The sequence below is a fragment of the Canis lupus genome, chromosome 7 (genome assembly GCF_048164855.1).
Source record: "Canis lupus baileyi chromosome 7, mCanLup2.hap1, whole genome shotgun sequence".
Lineage (NCBI taxonomy): Eukaryota > Metazoa > Chordata > Mammalia > Carnivora > Canidae > Canis > Canis lupus.
Window position 1 is genome coordinate 45,493,778 of NC_132844.1, and position 17,405 is coordinate 45,511,182.

Here is a 17,405-nt window from a genome sequence, read left to right on the forward strand (position 1 = left end):
AGTGTCTGATTGTTGATTTCATCTCAGGCCATGATCTTGGGGGTCATGGGATCAAGCTCCAAGTCAGGCCCCATGCTCAGCAGGCAGTCTGCTTGGGATTCTCTCTCTCTCTCTCTCTCTCTCTCCTGCTGCCCCTTCTCTCACTCATGCTCTCTCTCCTTTCAAATAAATAAAATAAATCTTTTTAAAAAATTAAAGTTATAATTCAGAGAAAGTAATGCCAAAGAGCTAGAAAAATTATTTTACTTTTAAAAAATATTTTATTTCCTCACTAATGCCTACACCCAATATAGGGCTTGAACTCACAATCCCAAGATCAAAATTGCATGCTCTACTGGCTGAGCCAGCCAGGTGCCCCTACTTTTTACTTTCTATTGGGTTTGGGAATTTATTTTTGTATCTCTCAGGTAGGATAAAAAGATCACTCAAAGAAGGGCTGATTTCAAAGGAACGGGGTACTATTTAGTTTTGTGAACCCTGTTAACTGTACCTGTGCCTTCCACACCATGGTGGAAATGATTAGTCCTCTCAGGTGAGTACAAAGCAGTAAGTGAAGCAATTGCCTCTCTTTAACTTTCCAAAAGCTGGAAAGGACTAAGAAGCAAACTACATGAAAGTGAGGACAGTGAGAAGGAGAAGGATTTCAACAAAGGAAACCAAGTAAAGAATTTTTTTTCTCCTGTGATGAATTTGTAAGTGATATTTGTAGCCAATATGTCACAAATGCTTGGAATTGATGACACCATGTATTGTCAAGAAATGAAAAGTTATTAGTACTAGTTCTGCCTACATTTATAGTAATAAAAGAAATTTTCAAAGAAAGAGAAAACAAAAAGTCTAAAAGAGTCTTCATTGATTGTACCTTCAGAGTTGTTAGAACTAAGTCAGAATAGAATTTTTTCATCCATTAGGAGGTAGATTTGGTAGGCAGAATCATTTTCCAAGTAGAAATTGTTGGTAATTTTAGATTCTTTGTAAGGAGCAACTTGATTTGTACGTGCAACCAGTTAAGCAACTCAATGCCAAGTTGGAAGTTCACCCTGTCAAGTTTTTGCCGTGAAAGCTGCACTTTTGTGATGGGTTTGAGTATTTAGATGCACCAAAGAGCCCTATCAAGCCTGGCAGTATTAATTTTCATGCACAGCAGATGTATGAGGCATAACTACAACTATCATTATTGTTTAAATATTTGCTGTCTTTGAATCTGTGTTTTAATGACATTCAGCTGGTAGCTTCCCATGAAAATTATTTGAATATACTTTTGTGACAGAAGCAATATACTTCTTTTGCAATCCAGAACCTGTAGGGAGGGTTATTTTTGTTCAGATACACTTTTTATAATGCTATCCCCAAAAGTACAAGTTTAGATTTTGATCCCTACCCTAAATTTGATGAAGGCAGGGACGAAGTTGGTCCTCGTTACTTTGTCTTCAGTGCTAAATACATGGAACAAAATGCTTACTCAATGAATGTCTATGGAATTAATGGACAATTTCCTGATTCTAGTCAATCAAAAAAATTCAATAGCTCTTTCAAGGGTAGGAGAATTTTGTCTCTTCTTGCCCCTAGCCCCAACAACAAACCAGAAGAATCTCTACTGTGTTTTAAAAAGAAAAAGAGCTCCTTACCTTTGCTTTGAACTGATAAAAAGTGTTTAATAATTGCATTTGGCATTTAATACTTGAATAAATCTCAGCAAATATAAGTCATAAAATAGTAACTAGTAAAAACAGAACAATTTGTCTTATAAGGCTGTTTTCCTTTGCATGTTAATTTTTTAATGTGTTCTTTTTTTTTTAAATGTGTTCTTTTTTTTTTAAAGATTGATTGATTTAGGGCAGCCCTGGTGGCTCAGTGGTTTAGTGCCGCCTTCAGCCCAGGGCCTGATCCTGGAGACCCAGGATCGAGTCCCACGTCGGGCCCCCTGCATGGAGCCTGCTTCTCCCTCTGCCTGAATCTCGGCCTCTCTCTCTGTGTGTGTCTCTCATGAATAAAGAAATAAAATCTTTAAAAAAATTGATTGATTTAGATCAACTGTGAGGGGGGAGGAGCAGAAGAAGAGGGAGAGAGAGAATCTCAAGTGGATTCCTGGCTGGGTGAGTCATGGAGCTTGGGCTCACAACCCTGAAATCATGACCTGAGCAGAAATCAAGAACAGGCCCTTACCCTTACCAACTGAGCCATCCAGGGGCTCTTAGTATGCTAATTTTTTTAATGATTGAATTCAAATTAGAGAAATATCTGGGCAGGGAGTTTTCTGAAACACTGTCCTTTGCAAAAGAAATAGTTATTTAAATATGTTGAAACAGGGTGCAGCGCGGGTCAGGGGTCCTAGTTGTTGTTAATAGTTGTTAAGTATAGTCATGTGTAGGTTTTGCATTATGACAATAACAAAAACCAACTGATGAGTTGTTTCTCTCAGGGTGAATTGAATTCTTGGCTGACAAGAAATGGGAGTTATTGGTGAAGTTCTTATCAACGGTTTGGCTGGGCTTCTAGTTTGAAAACTTCTAGTAGGTTTTTGATGAACACAGACAACTGAATAAAAGAATTATAGTGAGTCGCACCTATTCAGATCTCATTAGATCAAATAGAAGGTGAACTCTTGCTTATTCCTTCAGACTAGGAGCTCTTTTTAGCTATATATTCATTATTTGAGTCTCTATGTAAATTAAGTCCCAGGGAAGCAAAATACAGTATTTTCTTTTTTCTTTTTTTTTTTAAAAAGATTTTATTTATCTATTCATGAGAGACGAGAGAGAGAGAGAGAGAGAGAGAGAGATAGAGGCAGAGGGAGAAGCAGGCTCCATGCAGGGAGCCTGATGTAGGACTCTATCCCAGGACTGCAGGATCATGCCCTGGGCCAAAGGCAGACGCTCAACCACTGAACCACCCAGGTTCACCCTTTCTTTCTTTTCTTTTCTTTCTTTCTTTCTTTCTTTCTTTCTTTCTTTCTTTCTTTCTTTCTTTCTTTCTTTCTTTCTTTCTTTCTTCTTCTTCTTCTTCTTCTTCTTCTTCTTCTTCTTCTTCTTCTTCTTCTTCTTCCTTCCTTCCTTCCTTCCTTCCTTCTTTCTTTCTTTCTTCTTTCTTCTTTTCTTTTTTTTTTTTTTTTATAGATTTTATTTACTTGATGAAAACACAAGAAGGAGGAGCTGTAGGCAGAGGAAGAGGGGAAAGTAGGCTCACCGCTGAGCAGGGAGCCTGATGTGGGAATCCATCTCAGGACCCTGAGATCATGACCTGAACTTAAGGCAGACGCTTCACTGACTGAGCCACCCAGATGCCCCTGGGTATTTTCATTAATGAACATCCACTTATAAAATTATTCTACAAGTATTACTCCCTAATTAACAGTAGCATTGTGAATTACATTCCAACCCATTTGTTGGTCATTTTCTTGCCAGTGTAGCCAACAATACAATGTGAACATATGCAAGTGAAATTTATGTTTCAGGATTGTATGATGTCAATGAAAGTGCTTTCGGAGAATTGTTCAAATCCCACAAAAGTTATTATCACATAAGTTTCTGGTAAAGTTAAATCAATTAAAAATTGGAAAGAAGAAAATTTATATGGATGCCATGGTAGATGCCATAGTAGCTTCAAGACAAATTATCTGAATAACTGGTTAAGAAAGATCTTTGGGAACAGGTCTTGGAATATTTTTTCTAGAATGACCAACTCTGTGATCATAGTTTGTAAGCAAAAGTGAAATGGGACGTTATGCTGTCCCATTTATCTTACCATTTTGTTGGAGAAATTATACTCTGCTCCCCCCAAAATTGACACTTGATTAAATTGAAATTGAATGAATGAGCTGTTTCATATTAAATTCTTCCATTGTCACTTTTTAAAAAGTGTGCTCATATGTATTACTTCGGTTATCTATAAATGGACAATGTCAAGTTTTCTGAAAACATGTTCTGCAGAATACATAGTCCCGGGATGCCTGGGTGGCTTCAGTGGTTGAGTGTCGGCCTTCAACTCAGGTCATGATCCCAGGGTCCTGGGATCAAGTTCCACATCGGGCTCCCCGCAGGGAGCCTGCTTCTCTCTCTTTCTCATAAATAAATTAAGTAAAAAAACAAAACAAAACAACAACAAAAAACCCAAAAACTGTAGTCCCAAGCAGTCATCTGTAAAAAAAAGGAATCCACACTTGTACAGAATATTTTGTTTCCCCCTCTCTCCTAGCTAGTATCCCTTCTGCTCTGTGCTCAAATGGTCATCTTAGATTCCAGGTTCCTTTGTCCTCCTCTCTGCCTTCCTCTTGGGGTTGGGCTAAAGGGGAGGAGGGCTGAGGGAGAATGGGGAGATAAGCAGGACATTAAAGGAGATGGGGAAATGGAGATAGCTATTTATTCCTGGGTCTCTTACCTCCCTTCTGCAGGATCGCCACGAGTTAGTTGGCTGTCTTCCTACTAGAGTCACGGCTTCTGTGAAGCAGTCCTCTCTATTCAGCTGTTCTCTCCAGTGTTAACTGCTCTCCCCTCCTTTGCCTCTTATGGCCTGGAGATGGTAGCAGTACTGCATTCTCCCTTGTTGGTTTCCGTCTATTAAATGTTTCAATTGCCCACTGTGAATGTACCATCTGTTTCCTTCTGGGAGCTGACTTACTCAACAATTATACATTATATTGTATGCTTGGAAAATTTCAAAATTCACATTAACATATTAAAGGCACTAAATAATATAGCAGTAAATAATGCCTAAGTTTAGGTTAGTGTTTGCCAAACTTTTTTCATGGCACCATTTTTCTAAGAACATCCCTTGAACATTTTCTTTTTTAAGATTTTACTTATTTGTGAAAGAGAGAGAGAGAGAGGGAGGCAGAGACACAGGCAGAGGGAGAAGCAGGCTCCCTGCAGGGAGCCAGATGCAGGATTCATCCCAGGATCCCAGGACCACAACCTGAGCTGAAGGCAGACGCTCAACCATTGAGCCAACCAGGTACCCCAAACATTGTAATTATAAAATTTCTTGCCTTAAAACATACAAAGCCAAATGTATGGTTTGCAGCTTGATGATTCAGGGTAATCAGAAATACCTGTAATTGCTCTGTGCTCTGTGTGAAACATTGAAGGACTGAAGGTCAACGGAGCTATCTAAGCCTAAGCCTAAGGCTGTTAGTTATACCATTGGTTGTGTCCCAAATGGCTGTGCTTTTTGAATCCAGCTGTTTTCATAGTTCAAGTCTTTTAGTATCAGGTTAACAAGTAAGTATATCTTGCCCATGTGCTTCTTTCCCCATGTTCTGCATCATATCTACTACCTCTAGTCAGTCAGGAAACCAAACTACCAAAGCTGGCTAGTTAATATAAAACAAGATTAAATAGGCTTAGATAAGCACCTTTGATTCCCTAATAAGCACACACTTGGATGCCTAAACTTCATGACATCTATTTTGGTTGCTCGAAAACTTTCTCTCCCATGCTTGATATTTCAGTTATGTGGGATGTTACTGTGGATATACTATTTAAAAACAAATTTACTGTGGGGGGCACCTGGCTGGCTCAGTGGGTAGAGGATGTGAATCTTGATCTCAGGGTGCTGAGTTCAAGCCCCAGGTTGGACATAGAGCTTACCTCAAAAAAAAAAAAAATTATAAACTCTGATGTGGTAGCAATTACTGCTGTGTGTTTCTAGCTTTCTAGCACAATAAGATTGCATTTTTTTGTGCTGGTGACTGTGACCAGTTCTGTCCAATGTGTTATGAAGGATTTCTTAGTCAAGAACTTATTATCAAAGCTTGTTTGGCCTTTTGTCACAACTAGCACTGTTCTAGAGAGAAGATGCTCCATCAGGTGGGGTCCCTACAATGGATATGAACTTAAGGAATATCTAAATTTTCTGTTTATGCAGCATTAGCTTATCCTGCTTACTTCAAAAGGGTCTTTTTTCTATAAAAAAGGGTAAAAGTTCAATCAAAATGAAAACATTTGCAAAATCACATGGTATTTTCTTTCAAAAAAGGAGTTCCATAGGCAGTTCGAAAACTCCTAAAACCTTTATTATTTTTTTAAAGATTTATTTATTCATGAGACACACACAGAGAGGCAGACTTAGGCAAAGGAGAAGCAGGCCCCCCGCAGGGAGCCTGATGTGGAACTCAATCCAGATGCTCAACCACTGAGCCACCCAGTCATCCAAAGAACTCCTAAAACCTTTAACTGATTACATAAATAAGGTCAGAGATATGTAGTCATAGCTGTGTGTAGTGTATAGTCACATGTTTGAATCCCTGCATTTTTGAAAGATTTTGAGAGTTGAGGGAGAGCAGAGGAAAACTCAAGCAGACTCCCTGTTGAGGGTAGAGCCCAAAGTGGGGCTCAATTCAATAATCCTGGGAGGATAACCTGAGCCAGACTCAAACTCAGAAGAGTCAGATGCTCAACTTGCTGAGCCACTCAGGTGCCCCAAATCCCTGCATTCTACTTATGATAGTCCCGTAAATGGAGGCTTATATCCTTTATGTATAAAATTGGGAAATACAGGATTTTAAGATATCAAATTATGAAAATTACCTGACAGTAAGATCCTTAATAAATATTAAATAATAGTAATTGGTTAACTTGGGAATATAGAATTGTAGAATTACTGTTAATCCTTCCATTTATAACTTACTGCACAAAACTGGCTTAATTCATTGAAGGCAAACATATTTTCCTTCCCGGGTTCTGGTGAGGCTAGTTACACCAAGCATGATGCAGAAACATGGTGTCAGACATTTTCAAACCAGTCTTTTAATTTTCGATTCAGGTGTAAGAATGCACCACACACACACACAATTTATTCAAAGAAATCAGGGAATGTACAGTATAAATGTGTACAGCAAATCCTACTTCATGTATTCTTTTCAAAACCTACTTTTAAAAGAACTTGTCTACATGTAAAAAAAAATACTTTATCCTGTCATTTCCCTTTGAAATTACATTGTCTTAAATTCCAATAGAAAGTGTTCTTAATTATGGAAAGGGCTGGAGTATTTATTGTAGACCAAAATCTGGTGACACCATCTTTGTTTTCTGCTGTACTTTTATGGGCCTAAAAACAGATGAATAGAATGACATTTAAAAATAAATCCCAGAGATCAAGATTCTGAAGCCAAGTTGATGGGGACATTATCATTTTGAAGTGCTCTGGCTAGAAAGGTGATGTAACCAGATGTGATCACATGCCTGGGCTGGATACTTCAAGGCATAGAGCTGTGTGAAGGTGTGGGAATAAGAGCACTGTTCTAGGAAAAAGGGGGCTTAGGAATAACAAATGGTTGCCCTGCACTGAAAAATGACCAACCTTATTTCTAGGTTTTGCTTTCAACTAAAAGACTGCATTGTGTCTTGTTATGATTCAGTACTCACTTTACTTGTCAGCATTATGGTTCCTATAAACAGGCCTATTCAACTAGTTACTATTTACTACTATGATAGCAGTTACTATCATCCTACTGAGGTAAATTGTTATCCAAAGCCAAGTAACCAAGTTTTCAAACATCATCTGATAACTTCTTATATTCAAGACCTCATTATTTCTATTTTATTTCTTATTAGATATAAGGAATCTCCCAGAATGTATAATGGGTATTTCTATAAGTAGTCATATTTACAAGACACAAAATATCTGGATAAAAAGCAAATTTCATAATTTGTATACTGTACAGATGAGGTTTATAAATCGATTTTTAAGCACCATATACACACACACACACACACACACACACACACACAATCCAATACTGCAAACCAACAATGTTTCAAACTCGAGATGTTTCATTAATCATGATGGCATCTCCTTTCAATAAACAAATGCTGTTTTATGGGCTGTGTGATAATAGCATTATCAGTTATCAATTACACAAAATTATCAAATTACCCTCAGGGGTAGGCTGTTTAAAAAAGAACAAAACAGTAATAAAAAAACCTAGGTTAAATAACTAGCCCCGATTACAAAAGATCTAAGATTTAAGGAACTAAAGGATCCTCAAAGACCTTTTCTTATCTCTTTTGCCAGCTGTAAAGTTTCAACAATGGTGTATATTAAGTGCTAAACTGGCATAAAGAGACAAGCAAAAATCTTCTGTGGACTACCATTTTCTTTTGCATTTTACTCAGTTGTAACATATTAAAAATAAAAATCAGACAGACACATCTCTCCCTTTTAGATTAACATGAGCTATATGCAAAGGAAGTACTTCAGATTACCGAATGGAATTTAACAGTTATTAAGCCCTCACGTGCCAAACACTGTGTTCAAATATCAAAACCTATAAAGACATCTATTACTTGCAAATGAGAAAACAGGCTCAGAAGTTGCCCAAAATGGAGTTATTATTTGGTGGAACTGAGCTTCAAATTAAGGCCTTCCTCTACAGTTTCTCCATACAGCATAGTACATTGGTTCAAAACGATGTAAACCTTTAAGTCTATAATGGAAAGTATTTTTAATATTAAGCAGTTCTCATGACCTTAAATTGTGTAAAGAGCTTACTAAATGTCAACTTCATTTAATCCTTCATTTGTTAAAAAAAAAGAGGTCATACTTCAAATGGCACTAAGTGAAGCATAATTCATTTATATCATTTTCTACAAAATAAGTTAACTTTAAGCCAAACAATTTCAATGATGATAAATGCATTTCATTATTTATTTAGATGTTTAAGCTCTCGCACTAGATTTTTACAAGCTGGTGAACACTGACAAATTATTTCTCCCACAGAACTATAACCACACATTCCCAGACAGTATAAATATATGGTTGAACTAACATTAATACACATCACCATTTTATCAATTACATAATAAAACAAATTATCAAGTATCCAAATATTAAGTTACACAGCTCAAAAGGCATATAAAATATTAGATGTCTGCTCAATTCATTAGCAGAAACCCACTTTTTTTTTTTTTTGCAAGAGAGGTTGGGAAGAGAAAAAAAAATCACACTTCAAACAAAAATAAGTTGGTAAACAACTTCAGATAAGAAAAAAAAATACAAGAATTTCAGAAATTTTATGATTAAGAATTGTTTTAGCTACAATAACAAAGCATCTCTACGTTTTAAAAAAATATTTACTAAATTAAAGAGCATATTCTACATGTTCTGCACAAGACAAAGGCAACATTTACTAAAAATACTTAATAGCCCCCTCCCACTCTTTTTTCAGGCCCTCCCTGTAAGTTGCACCCCAAAGTGCAAACATTAAAATTAACTGTAAGGCTTTTTTGTCTGGAGACATTAAAGACATGTGCTTCTGTACAACGTAGATTTTCAAAATGGAGGTTTTCCATAACAGCACAAAATGAAGTTTGTAGAAAGACATGAAATAATTTTAAGACTTAGTAAAAATCCCCCCACCCCCAAAAAAAGGAAAAAAAAAAAAAAAAAAAAAGAGAGTTGAGCAAACCTGATGTATACTGGTATAAATGTGGGAGATGTAAACATAAAGTGAGCAGGCAAATAACCATATAGGCCCTAATTTCTATGTTTGAAATGACTGAAGGAATAAACCACATAAGGTCCAGAGTGTTCATAGTTCCTGGGATTTTAGTTCTGTCTGATACTAAAAATATACAACAAGTATTGTGCTGGGTATTTTGGCACCTAATCTTTCTAAATTTCTTATATATTGATAAGATTCTGGCATGGGAATAGATTTAAAGACATAACTCAATACTGCATGATTTCAGGAAAGGTCAATTGGTACAAGTGATAAGCACATTTTAAATGCTGTAAAGCAAGAAACTTTTGCTAAGTGTCCAAATAGTTTGATCGTAACCCAAACATAGAGGTTGCAATTCCATCAAACTTGTGGCCTGATAAAACCGCTTTCCAATACTCCTATGGAAGCTTCATTAGACTTAATCACCAAGCCAACATATTGGCTAATATGTATATATGACAAATTAGGTCCTGTTTCAAGTTCCACTTCCAAGGCAATGACATCAGGCACCCCAGTTTTATTGAATGCAACAGTTGTTTCTATGACCATTGGAGTCTTTGAAGCGCAGCCGCATTTTAGGACGATACTTCTCCAAATACAAAAGTTGCTTGCTGTTAAAAGCTCCACGCCGCTTTCTGGATGAAGAGAAACAAAAGATGAAGTTACTAAAGCAAAATCCCTCCATGTTACTGTTTACTATGCTATACACCAATTATCATCTGCCTTGGCAATTTATCTTTTATTCATATGCTGTGACTTTATGCTTAATGTATAGTTTGGCACACATGTGTAAATGGAAAAAGGGTACTAAAAAAATCCCAAATTCTCGAGTGTTGGTTACAATAGTCAAAAATTTATATATCCACTTATATGAGAGCCAAGAAAAGACAAATTTATTGATTAGAATCTCTGTAATAGGAGCATTTACATGGAGTGCAAAAAGAGTAAGATCTTATTTCCTGGTTTTAATACTATCTTAAAAATGAACATAATGGATAGATATGCTGTGGGAGAAAAAACTGGTTTCTCAATAATAAAATTCACTGACAATGCAGAAATGAAAATTCATTATATACTCACTGTCTTATGAACTGTACTGCATCTTCATATTTCATTCCACCTTCAATTAATGCTAGAGCAACAAGCACTGGAGCTCTGGTAAGGTAAGAGTTTTGATAAATCACTTTTTCAAAATCAAATCCTGAAAAATTCAATGCTCTAATAAACATTCATTCCTTAACCTAAAAGTACTATCATTTACTACCCTTCCTATGTAATACCTTATAGCAATAATGTTAAAAAACTAATAAAGCATCAGCATTTCCCTACCAAATTCAGATTTTTATCTAGGACCAAAAATGAACGATGATGCCCTTAATTGTTACAAATAATTTTAGTAATTAAGACTTGTATTATTTGAGGTCAACCTTGGGTGGGGGGGGTAAATCTTGATAAATGCAGACAATTTTTTTCTGACTCTAAGCAGCGAAAAAAAATTTTTTTAAAGGTCATGAACTCCTTTTCCTAAAGATCTGGAAATGTCTGCTTCCTTTTTTGTTTATTATCAATGAGATTGTGACACAGTTGCATACCACCCTTTCCAGGGGCATCAATGTTCATTTTACTGTTTTTTTTTTTTTTTTTTTTTTTTTTTGCTGGTGGGGATGGTGGTAGATACTCACAAATCTGGATATGGCTATTTTGGCATTACGTGGTTGAGTTCCCACTGAGTTGGAATCTCCAGGATCAAGAGTGCTATCAAAAGCAACCCATATGCAGCGCAAACTACCTTAGAAACTGTTTTTAATTTTTTCCCCCAATGAGCTTGGACAATGATTCCAATATCATTGATATAACCTAGCACACACGATTTATTCTGTGAGCAACTGTGCTCACTGAGACAAGTATAAATTACAACTACAGCATTTGTTAGTTCCAGCTGTCCTGGAATACATTATTCTATTACATTCACCTACTTTTAAATTTAGTTTAATATGTAACCTAACAAAGCAAACTGACTCACAAAGTGATAACTGAATCTTTACTAGACCTAAAATCAAGTTTTTACTAGAATCACGACCAATAGCATTAAATAGATTTAAGAAATCGCCTTACCTCCCAAGGCCTGCAACACAATGGACAGCAATACAACAACCAGGTTCTTCACGAAACTTAATTTTTACAAGACTTAACCAGTCATCAACAATCTGGTTGGATGGTGGTGCACCATCATCAAAAGGCCAATCCTAAATCAAAAGAATGAATAAACATTTTAGATTTTTAAATATAAATGTCAACTAATAATTCTAACACTCAAGTACCTTCAAAAGCATGTTAATATGCTTAAACATGTATTTTATGAAACCCCACTGTCCATGAAATGCAAATAAATGCTGATTCTTTATAAAGATCTCATTACTTCAAAGCTTTGCTTAGCTTTCATCTTTATTTAGAAATTAAGATGCTGCACACTTTTGTAATAACTTAAAAAGAAATCAAGTTTTTTGAAGTTGGTCACTTTGTAGCACTATCTCATAAACACATAGAAACTATTAAACACTTACGAGAACATGGATGCCTTCTTTCTCCACAAGAGTAGTGTCATAAGTTGCTTCACATACTCTAACTATTGTTGTAACTCCATACTTCTTAAGTTCCTGGATAAAACATACATAAAAAACACTTAACGAAGTCTTTTATAACTACGTTATTATTGCTCACCAATTGTCCAAAAGGTATTGCTAGTTGACAGAAAATCATGGAATGAATGGTATAACCTAAATGTATGTTTTATAGGAAAGTGAAATCTTTCTATTTTTATTTATTTATTTTATTTTCATACCCACCCACATTCATGACTCAACCCTGGGAAGTTAATTTTTGTTTTAAATGACAACATTAGAATAACATAAAAGGGGAATATTAGACATATGTTTAATAAATAAGAAGTTAAAAGAAAAAAAAATCCTGTGGCCCTTCATATATGGAAGTTGTTTATAGTCATGGTAACACTGGCTAGATGGAGATGACAGAAGCAAATCAGGGACAAAGGTAAACAGAATCCAAAGGAATCACTCATGACCACAAGTAATCTGACTTGGCTTGATTACATTAACTCTTTAAACTTTTGCTCAAAGTACACACTGTAATTCAGAACCTTAAAAAGTACATCCAAAGATTCTAAAACCCTGTAAGTACAGTGAAAAAACCCCACAGCATTTAAAACTACAAGCCTTTTTAAGGTTCATAATCCATTATTACTAATTATAATTAGTAGCTAAAAGTCGGCTTTTAAGCATCAAATTGGGTCCAAGATATTAACTAACTCTGGTTACAGTATTAGTCATTAGACTACATAAATCATCTCTTAAGTGGCAGCCTTCCTCCTATAAATTTCTTGTACATGAGAATCATACTGTTATACTGCCCTTAATATAGATTAAAACAGGCAAACTGTGAGGCAAGAACTAGATGATCTTATTACAAATCCAAACTAATTCAAGTACATGTCCTTTTTGAAATGTACAGAATTATTTTCCTGTATAACTTAAAGAAGAAACTGGTATTTCATTTCTGGGACCTGAAATATAGGTATACCAGTAAAAATTTCCTAAACTGTTTAGTTTGATAAAAAGCCCCATCATAAACCGCAATCAGTTTAAGACATTAAAAAAAGTATCAAACCTTACCTCTATAAATTTGTTTAAGGTCGCATTGGTTGGATTGTGTGTAATAAGAAATCTCATGTTCTTGTATGTGACTTCCACAGGAGCTGGGCGGTTCATTCGAGCCATGTTAATTTAATTAAAAAACACTCAATAGGGTTATGAAAGAATTTAAAAAATTGAATACAGAAATGATGCAAAGAAACTGAGTCTACTTCAATATACTCCACTTGAAATTCTCAGTGCTTTGAGTATGAAGTTGGGAGTAATGGGAAATGAAATGAACCTCCTAACAAGAAGCAGCAATTCTTCAATCCAGTAATACTGAGGCAATAGAAAGGAAGTGCACTGAGGTTTACCCCATCCAGGTCAGAACTCTTGTAAAATGCTCTGTGGATTTCAATTCAACACTTCTGTGTCCAGGTTAACCACTCTTATGGGGGCTTCTTGGTGGAGTAGTAATGAATTTCTACAGTTCACTTGTCTGCATAGAGGTCGTGCTGTGCCTGGCAGTAATCTCCACTGCCCTTCAGAAACTCCATAAATGTGTGACCAAGAACACCACAGAACTGCTGTTTAAAAGAAAAAAAGAGAGAGAAGAAAAAAGTTGTTTTCCAATTCAAAGGAACACGTTATATGCTTTTGTAGTATTTAAGTGCACAATCACCTTTTCAAATTTGGGCCCAAGCCACCTTTTCAACTTTTACTTAAATCACAGAAATACAAGGGTGATTGCAAATTAAATCAATAACCATAAAACAAGCACTCACAAGTAGATTACTTTTAATTGAAATTAATGACCTAATACATAGACCCCTCGAAGAACACCGGCGTTATATTTAGACAAGATCACCTACACATACTGTTCCATTATTTATTCCTTTTAAATAGTTGGTGGCTTTACAATGTTATAAAATCTACAAACGTTCTACATTGATTTTTCCAATAAAATATTTCTACATATTGTAAACTTAATGAAAACTTTACATAATTTACTTACACCTCTAAAGACTCAACCAATATACTTCTTTTAATTTTTAAAGTAATCTTCACATCCAATGTGGGGCTTGAACTTAACAACCCCACGTTGTACTGACTCAGCCAGCCAGGCACCCCTCAACCAATATGTTAAGAAGAAAAAAAGAAACTGGTTTTCAAAATGCTTCCACATAACACTATTATCTCATTTGATCTCTAGCAACCTATTAATTTATAATTCCCTTTTAACAGATTTTCCTTATCTGAGTCTCTGGAAGTTAATGAACTTGTGTGCGCTTAGGAGTAAAGAGAGAAGTAAGAAAAACTGATAGGTTAACAAGAGCACCAAGTGCCAGCCACTGCCCCAAACACTGTATGTACACTCAAGGGCAAATTACCAAACAAAATCTTTTAACGAAAGATTCCCTTAGTTTAAATATAAGCATTTCAAAGGCTTAAAGTTAAACTCAAACTATCTGCTATTTTCATTTTGCACCTTTAAATAGCATTTCGCACCATGCTAGTTACAGTTTCTAGAATAGTTTTGCTAGATTTCGAAGAATTTATATGGAGATCTGGCAGATCATTGAAAAACATCAAGTCAAAAAACCATTTCATTTTTCTGTCAAAGGAACTAAATCAAGAGTCATTTCTTACAAGGTTGTCTCAGAAGAAAGAGGACTTTCCAAATTCCAAATTTGTTCAAATGAGCCCTCTGAGACTGTACCTTCATGTACTCGCGAGCTGGGTTAAAACATTAGTGACTACCATTAAGGATGTGGCTCTATTACAGACTGCAGTAATCTGGAAAGTAATTTGTTACACTTTCACCTCAAATCCTAAATACTAACTTCCTCAGAATAAATGAATTTTGGCAGCCTTTCCGGGACACACAATGAATTAAAGAAGTCATTTGTGAAGCTGTTCAGTGCAAGGACTCGTAGCTCGGTATTCTGATTCACAGATTCTATCTTTATTCAATTGAAAGCAGATGTTTGAGAAAGACAGTATTTCACATCAGGACTTCCACGCTTAATAGCTAAAATTCCTGTTACAGCTGAATTTGGCCCTCTCTATTCACAGAGGCTAGTTTCATCAGTAGGCAGAGAAAGCAACAGAAATCACTTAGTGGAGCCATCCAGTGGCCGGGGGGGAACTTCCACCGACGGAGCAGTGACCGCAACTCCCTAACATCTGTTCTGCCCCAAGCATTCATTCCCTCATTACCAATTTCCTCGCCACAGGAAAAACTATCCACAATAGGCAGCTCGGAAATACCAAGGCATTTCTTTCCCTTCCCACCTATCATTGGATATAATCACAATAACACACGCGAGGGGGGAAACAAAGCAATTTCTGTGCAGCTTTAAGTCTGGTTCTCAGACTGCAGAGTCAAAGCCCTTAATCCGTATAATCACTGTGCGCAATAGTTGGTTGGAAAGTTTGCCCCAGATCTACTTAGGGTAACGCGTCTAGCCTAGAGCATACATACAATGCTGCTTTCCTCTTGGGAACTACCTAGCTTTTTTGGTTTTCAACTGATTTACTGCCATCAAACACAATTCGTAAAAAAAAGGAAAAGAGTAACAGGAAGCATTGCCTCAGAATCTGGATCCCAGGCCGGTCGGCGGTTCCAACTACAGCGCAAATAACTTAATACTCTTGGAATGGCAGAAGGCTTCCACGGAGAGAAGATAAACCTCAGAATTCTGGCTCTGGCCGGCTACTGTTGCCACAAGCCAAAAAAGCAGGCAAACAACACATTACACCAAGGATTTCGGGACCAGTTCTAAGTCGTCCCCGATTAAAAGGCGCCATCCAGGGCCCCCAGGATTGGCAGGCAAAGCGCACACTGGGGCCCGGCCGTGGACTCCCTCGCTTCGGTGCAACAGTAGTCCTGGCAGTTCCCAGGGCGCTCAGACCCGGACCATCTCTCTCTCCGCGACTCGCCCCAGAGAAAGGACAAGACTCGACTTGTTCCCATTATCCACGGCCCGAAGTGGGGCGTTAAATCCGGAACAGCTCGAATTACCAGGTGGAGGCTGAGGGCGCAGGGCGCAGGGCGCAGGGCGGGGCGGGGCAGGGCAGGGAGGCGGCCTCCTCACCTACAGCGGCGCCGCGCTCCAGCCCCCGCAAGGCGGCACCTCGCGGAAAGCCCCCGAAGGCCGCAGCTCCGCGCCGGGGCCCGCCCGCGGCGCCCCCTGTCCGCGCCGCAATCACGGGTTCGCGCCGCGCCTTCAGTCAGGCGCGGACGCCGAGGCCATTTTGTCTGAGGCGCCGGTCCGGGCCACGGAGCACAGGGGTGGCCGCGCCAGGCTCGCGTCCCGCGCCGGCCCCCGCCCCCGCCCCCGCCCCCGGAGCCCTCTCGGCCGAGACCGTTATCAGCCTCGCCGGCCGCCCCGGCTCCGGTGCGACCCTGCCGCCGCGCCCTCCCCGTATCCGGCTCCGCAGTGACACGCGCAACCCTCGCCCCACCCCGGGCCACGTCTCCCGCGCCCCAGGCGGGCCGCTCTCCTTCGGCCGAACAAAGGGGCCTCGGGACGCCGCGGAGCCCGCCGGGCCCGGACGGGCGCGCCAGACCGGAGGGCCAAGGGCGGAGGCGGCGGTCACAAAGCGGCTTTTGTGCCGCCCCGCCCGGCCTGCGGCGGTGGCCGAAACCGCCCCAGCCGCCGCGCAGGCCCGGCCCCGCCGCCCCCGCCGCCCCCGCCGGCCCCGCCGCCCCCGGCTCGGCACGGACGAGGAGGCCGGTGCCTCCGGCGGCCAACCGCCGACCCGCAGCGCCCTGGACCCCGGCGTCCGCCTCCCCGCAGCCGGCCCCGCCGTCCGGGCCCCCGCTGCCAGGGGCCGCCGGAACCGCGCGCCGGGGCGGAGGGGCGCGGACGCCGGGCTCCGAACAAAGGGGCCGGGGGGGCCGGGGGGGGCCGGGGGGTGCCGGCCGCGGAGCCCCGGCCCCGGGGGCGGCGGTGCGACGGATACTCACAGGAATATGTTTACTCATTGAAGATTGTGGCCTAATCATACAGCCGGTCCCGAGGCGGCGGCGACACAGGCGGCGGCGGCGGCGGCTGCAGGGCAGGGGGTAGCGGTGGTCGTCGCGGGGCGGCGGCGGCTTCGCAGGCGGCGGCGGGGGCACCAGACTCTACCATGCAGTGAGCGGCTCCCAGAAGAGCGCGTCGCCCAGCCGGCCCGCAGCACAGGGAGCCAATACGCGCGGCGAGGCGCCCTTGCGTCACGAGCCCTCCCTTTTATAGCCGGCGCGACGTGCGAGCTCCCGGCCACCAATCAGGGCCGGGGGCCCCGGGCCGAGCGCCGACGAGCGGGGG

At 39.8% G+C, this 17,405-nt stretch overlaps 2 protein-coding genes across 3 annotated transcripts; both read right to left on the minus strand.

Moving 5' to 3' along the window:
• Nucleotides 1–8,613: 8,613 nt before the first annotated feature.
• Nucleotides 8,614–13,268, minus strand: PTP4A1 (protein tyrosine phosphatase 4A1). 2 transcript variants are annotated; one of them, XM_072832475.1, is made up of 5 exons: nt 13,129–13,268; nt 12,004–12,096; nt 11,555–11,685; nt 10,520–10,594; nt 8,614–10,070 (listed from the first exon to the last, which is right to left on the minus strand). In XM_072832475.1, the coding sequence occupies exons 1-5, from the start codon at nt 13,231–13,233 to the stop codon at nt 9,800–9,802; spliced, it is 675 nt and encodes a 224-aa protein (XP_072688576.1). In that variant the 5' UTR covers nt 13,234–13,268; the 3' UTR covers nt 8,614–9,799. The 2 variants fall into 2 exon arrangements, with proteins under 2 accessions (XP_072688576.1, XP_072688575.1); XM_072832474.1 differs by having other exon boundaries at nt 8,614–10,074.
• A 220-nt stretch (nt 13,269–13,488) lies between these two features.
• On the minus strand, nt 13,489–17,199 carry LOC140636808 (uncharacterized). Its single transcript, XM_072832476.1, has 2 exons — nt 17,063–17,199; nt 13,489–13,676 (listed from the first exon to the last, which is right to left on the minus strand). The coding sequence occupies exons 1-2, from the start codon at nt 17,099–17,101 to the stop codon at nt 13,581–13,583; spliced, it is 135 nt and encodes a 44-aa protein (XP_072688577.1). The 5' UTR covers nt 17,102–17,199; the 3' UTR covers nt 13,489–13,580.
• Nucleotides 17,200–17,405: the final 206 nt, after the last annotated feature.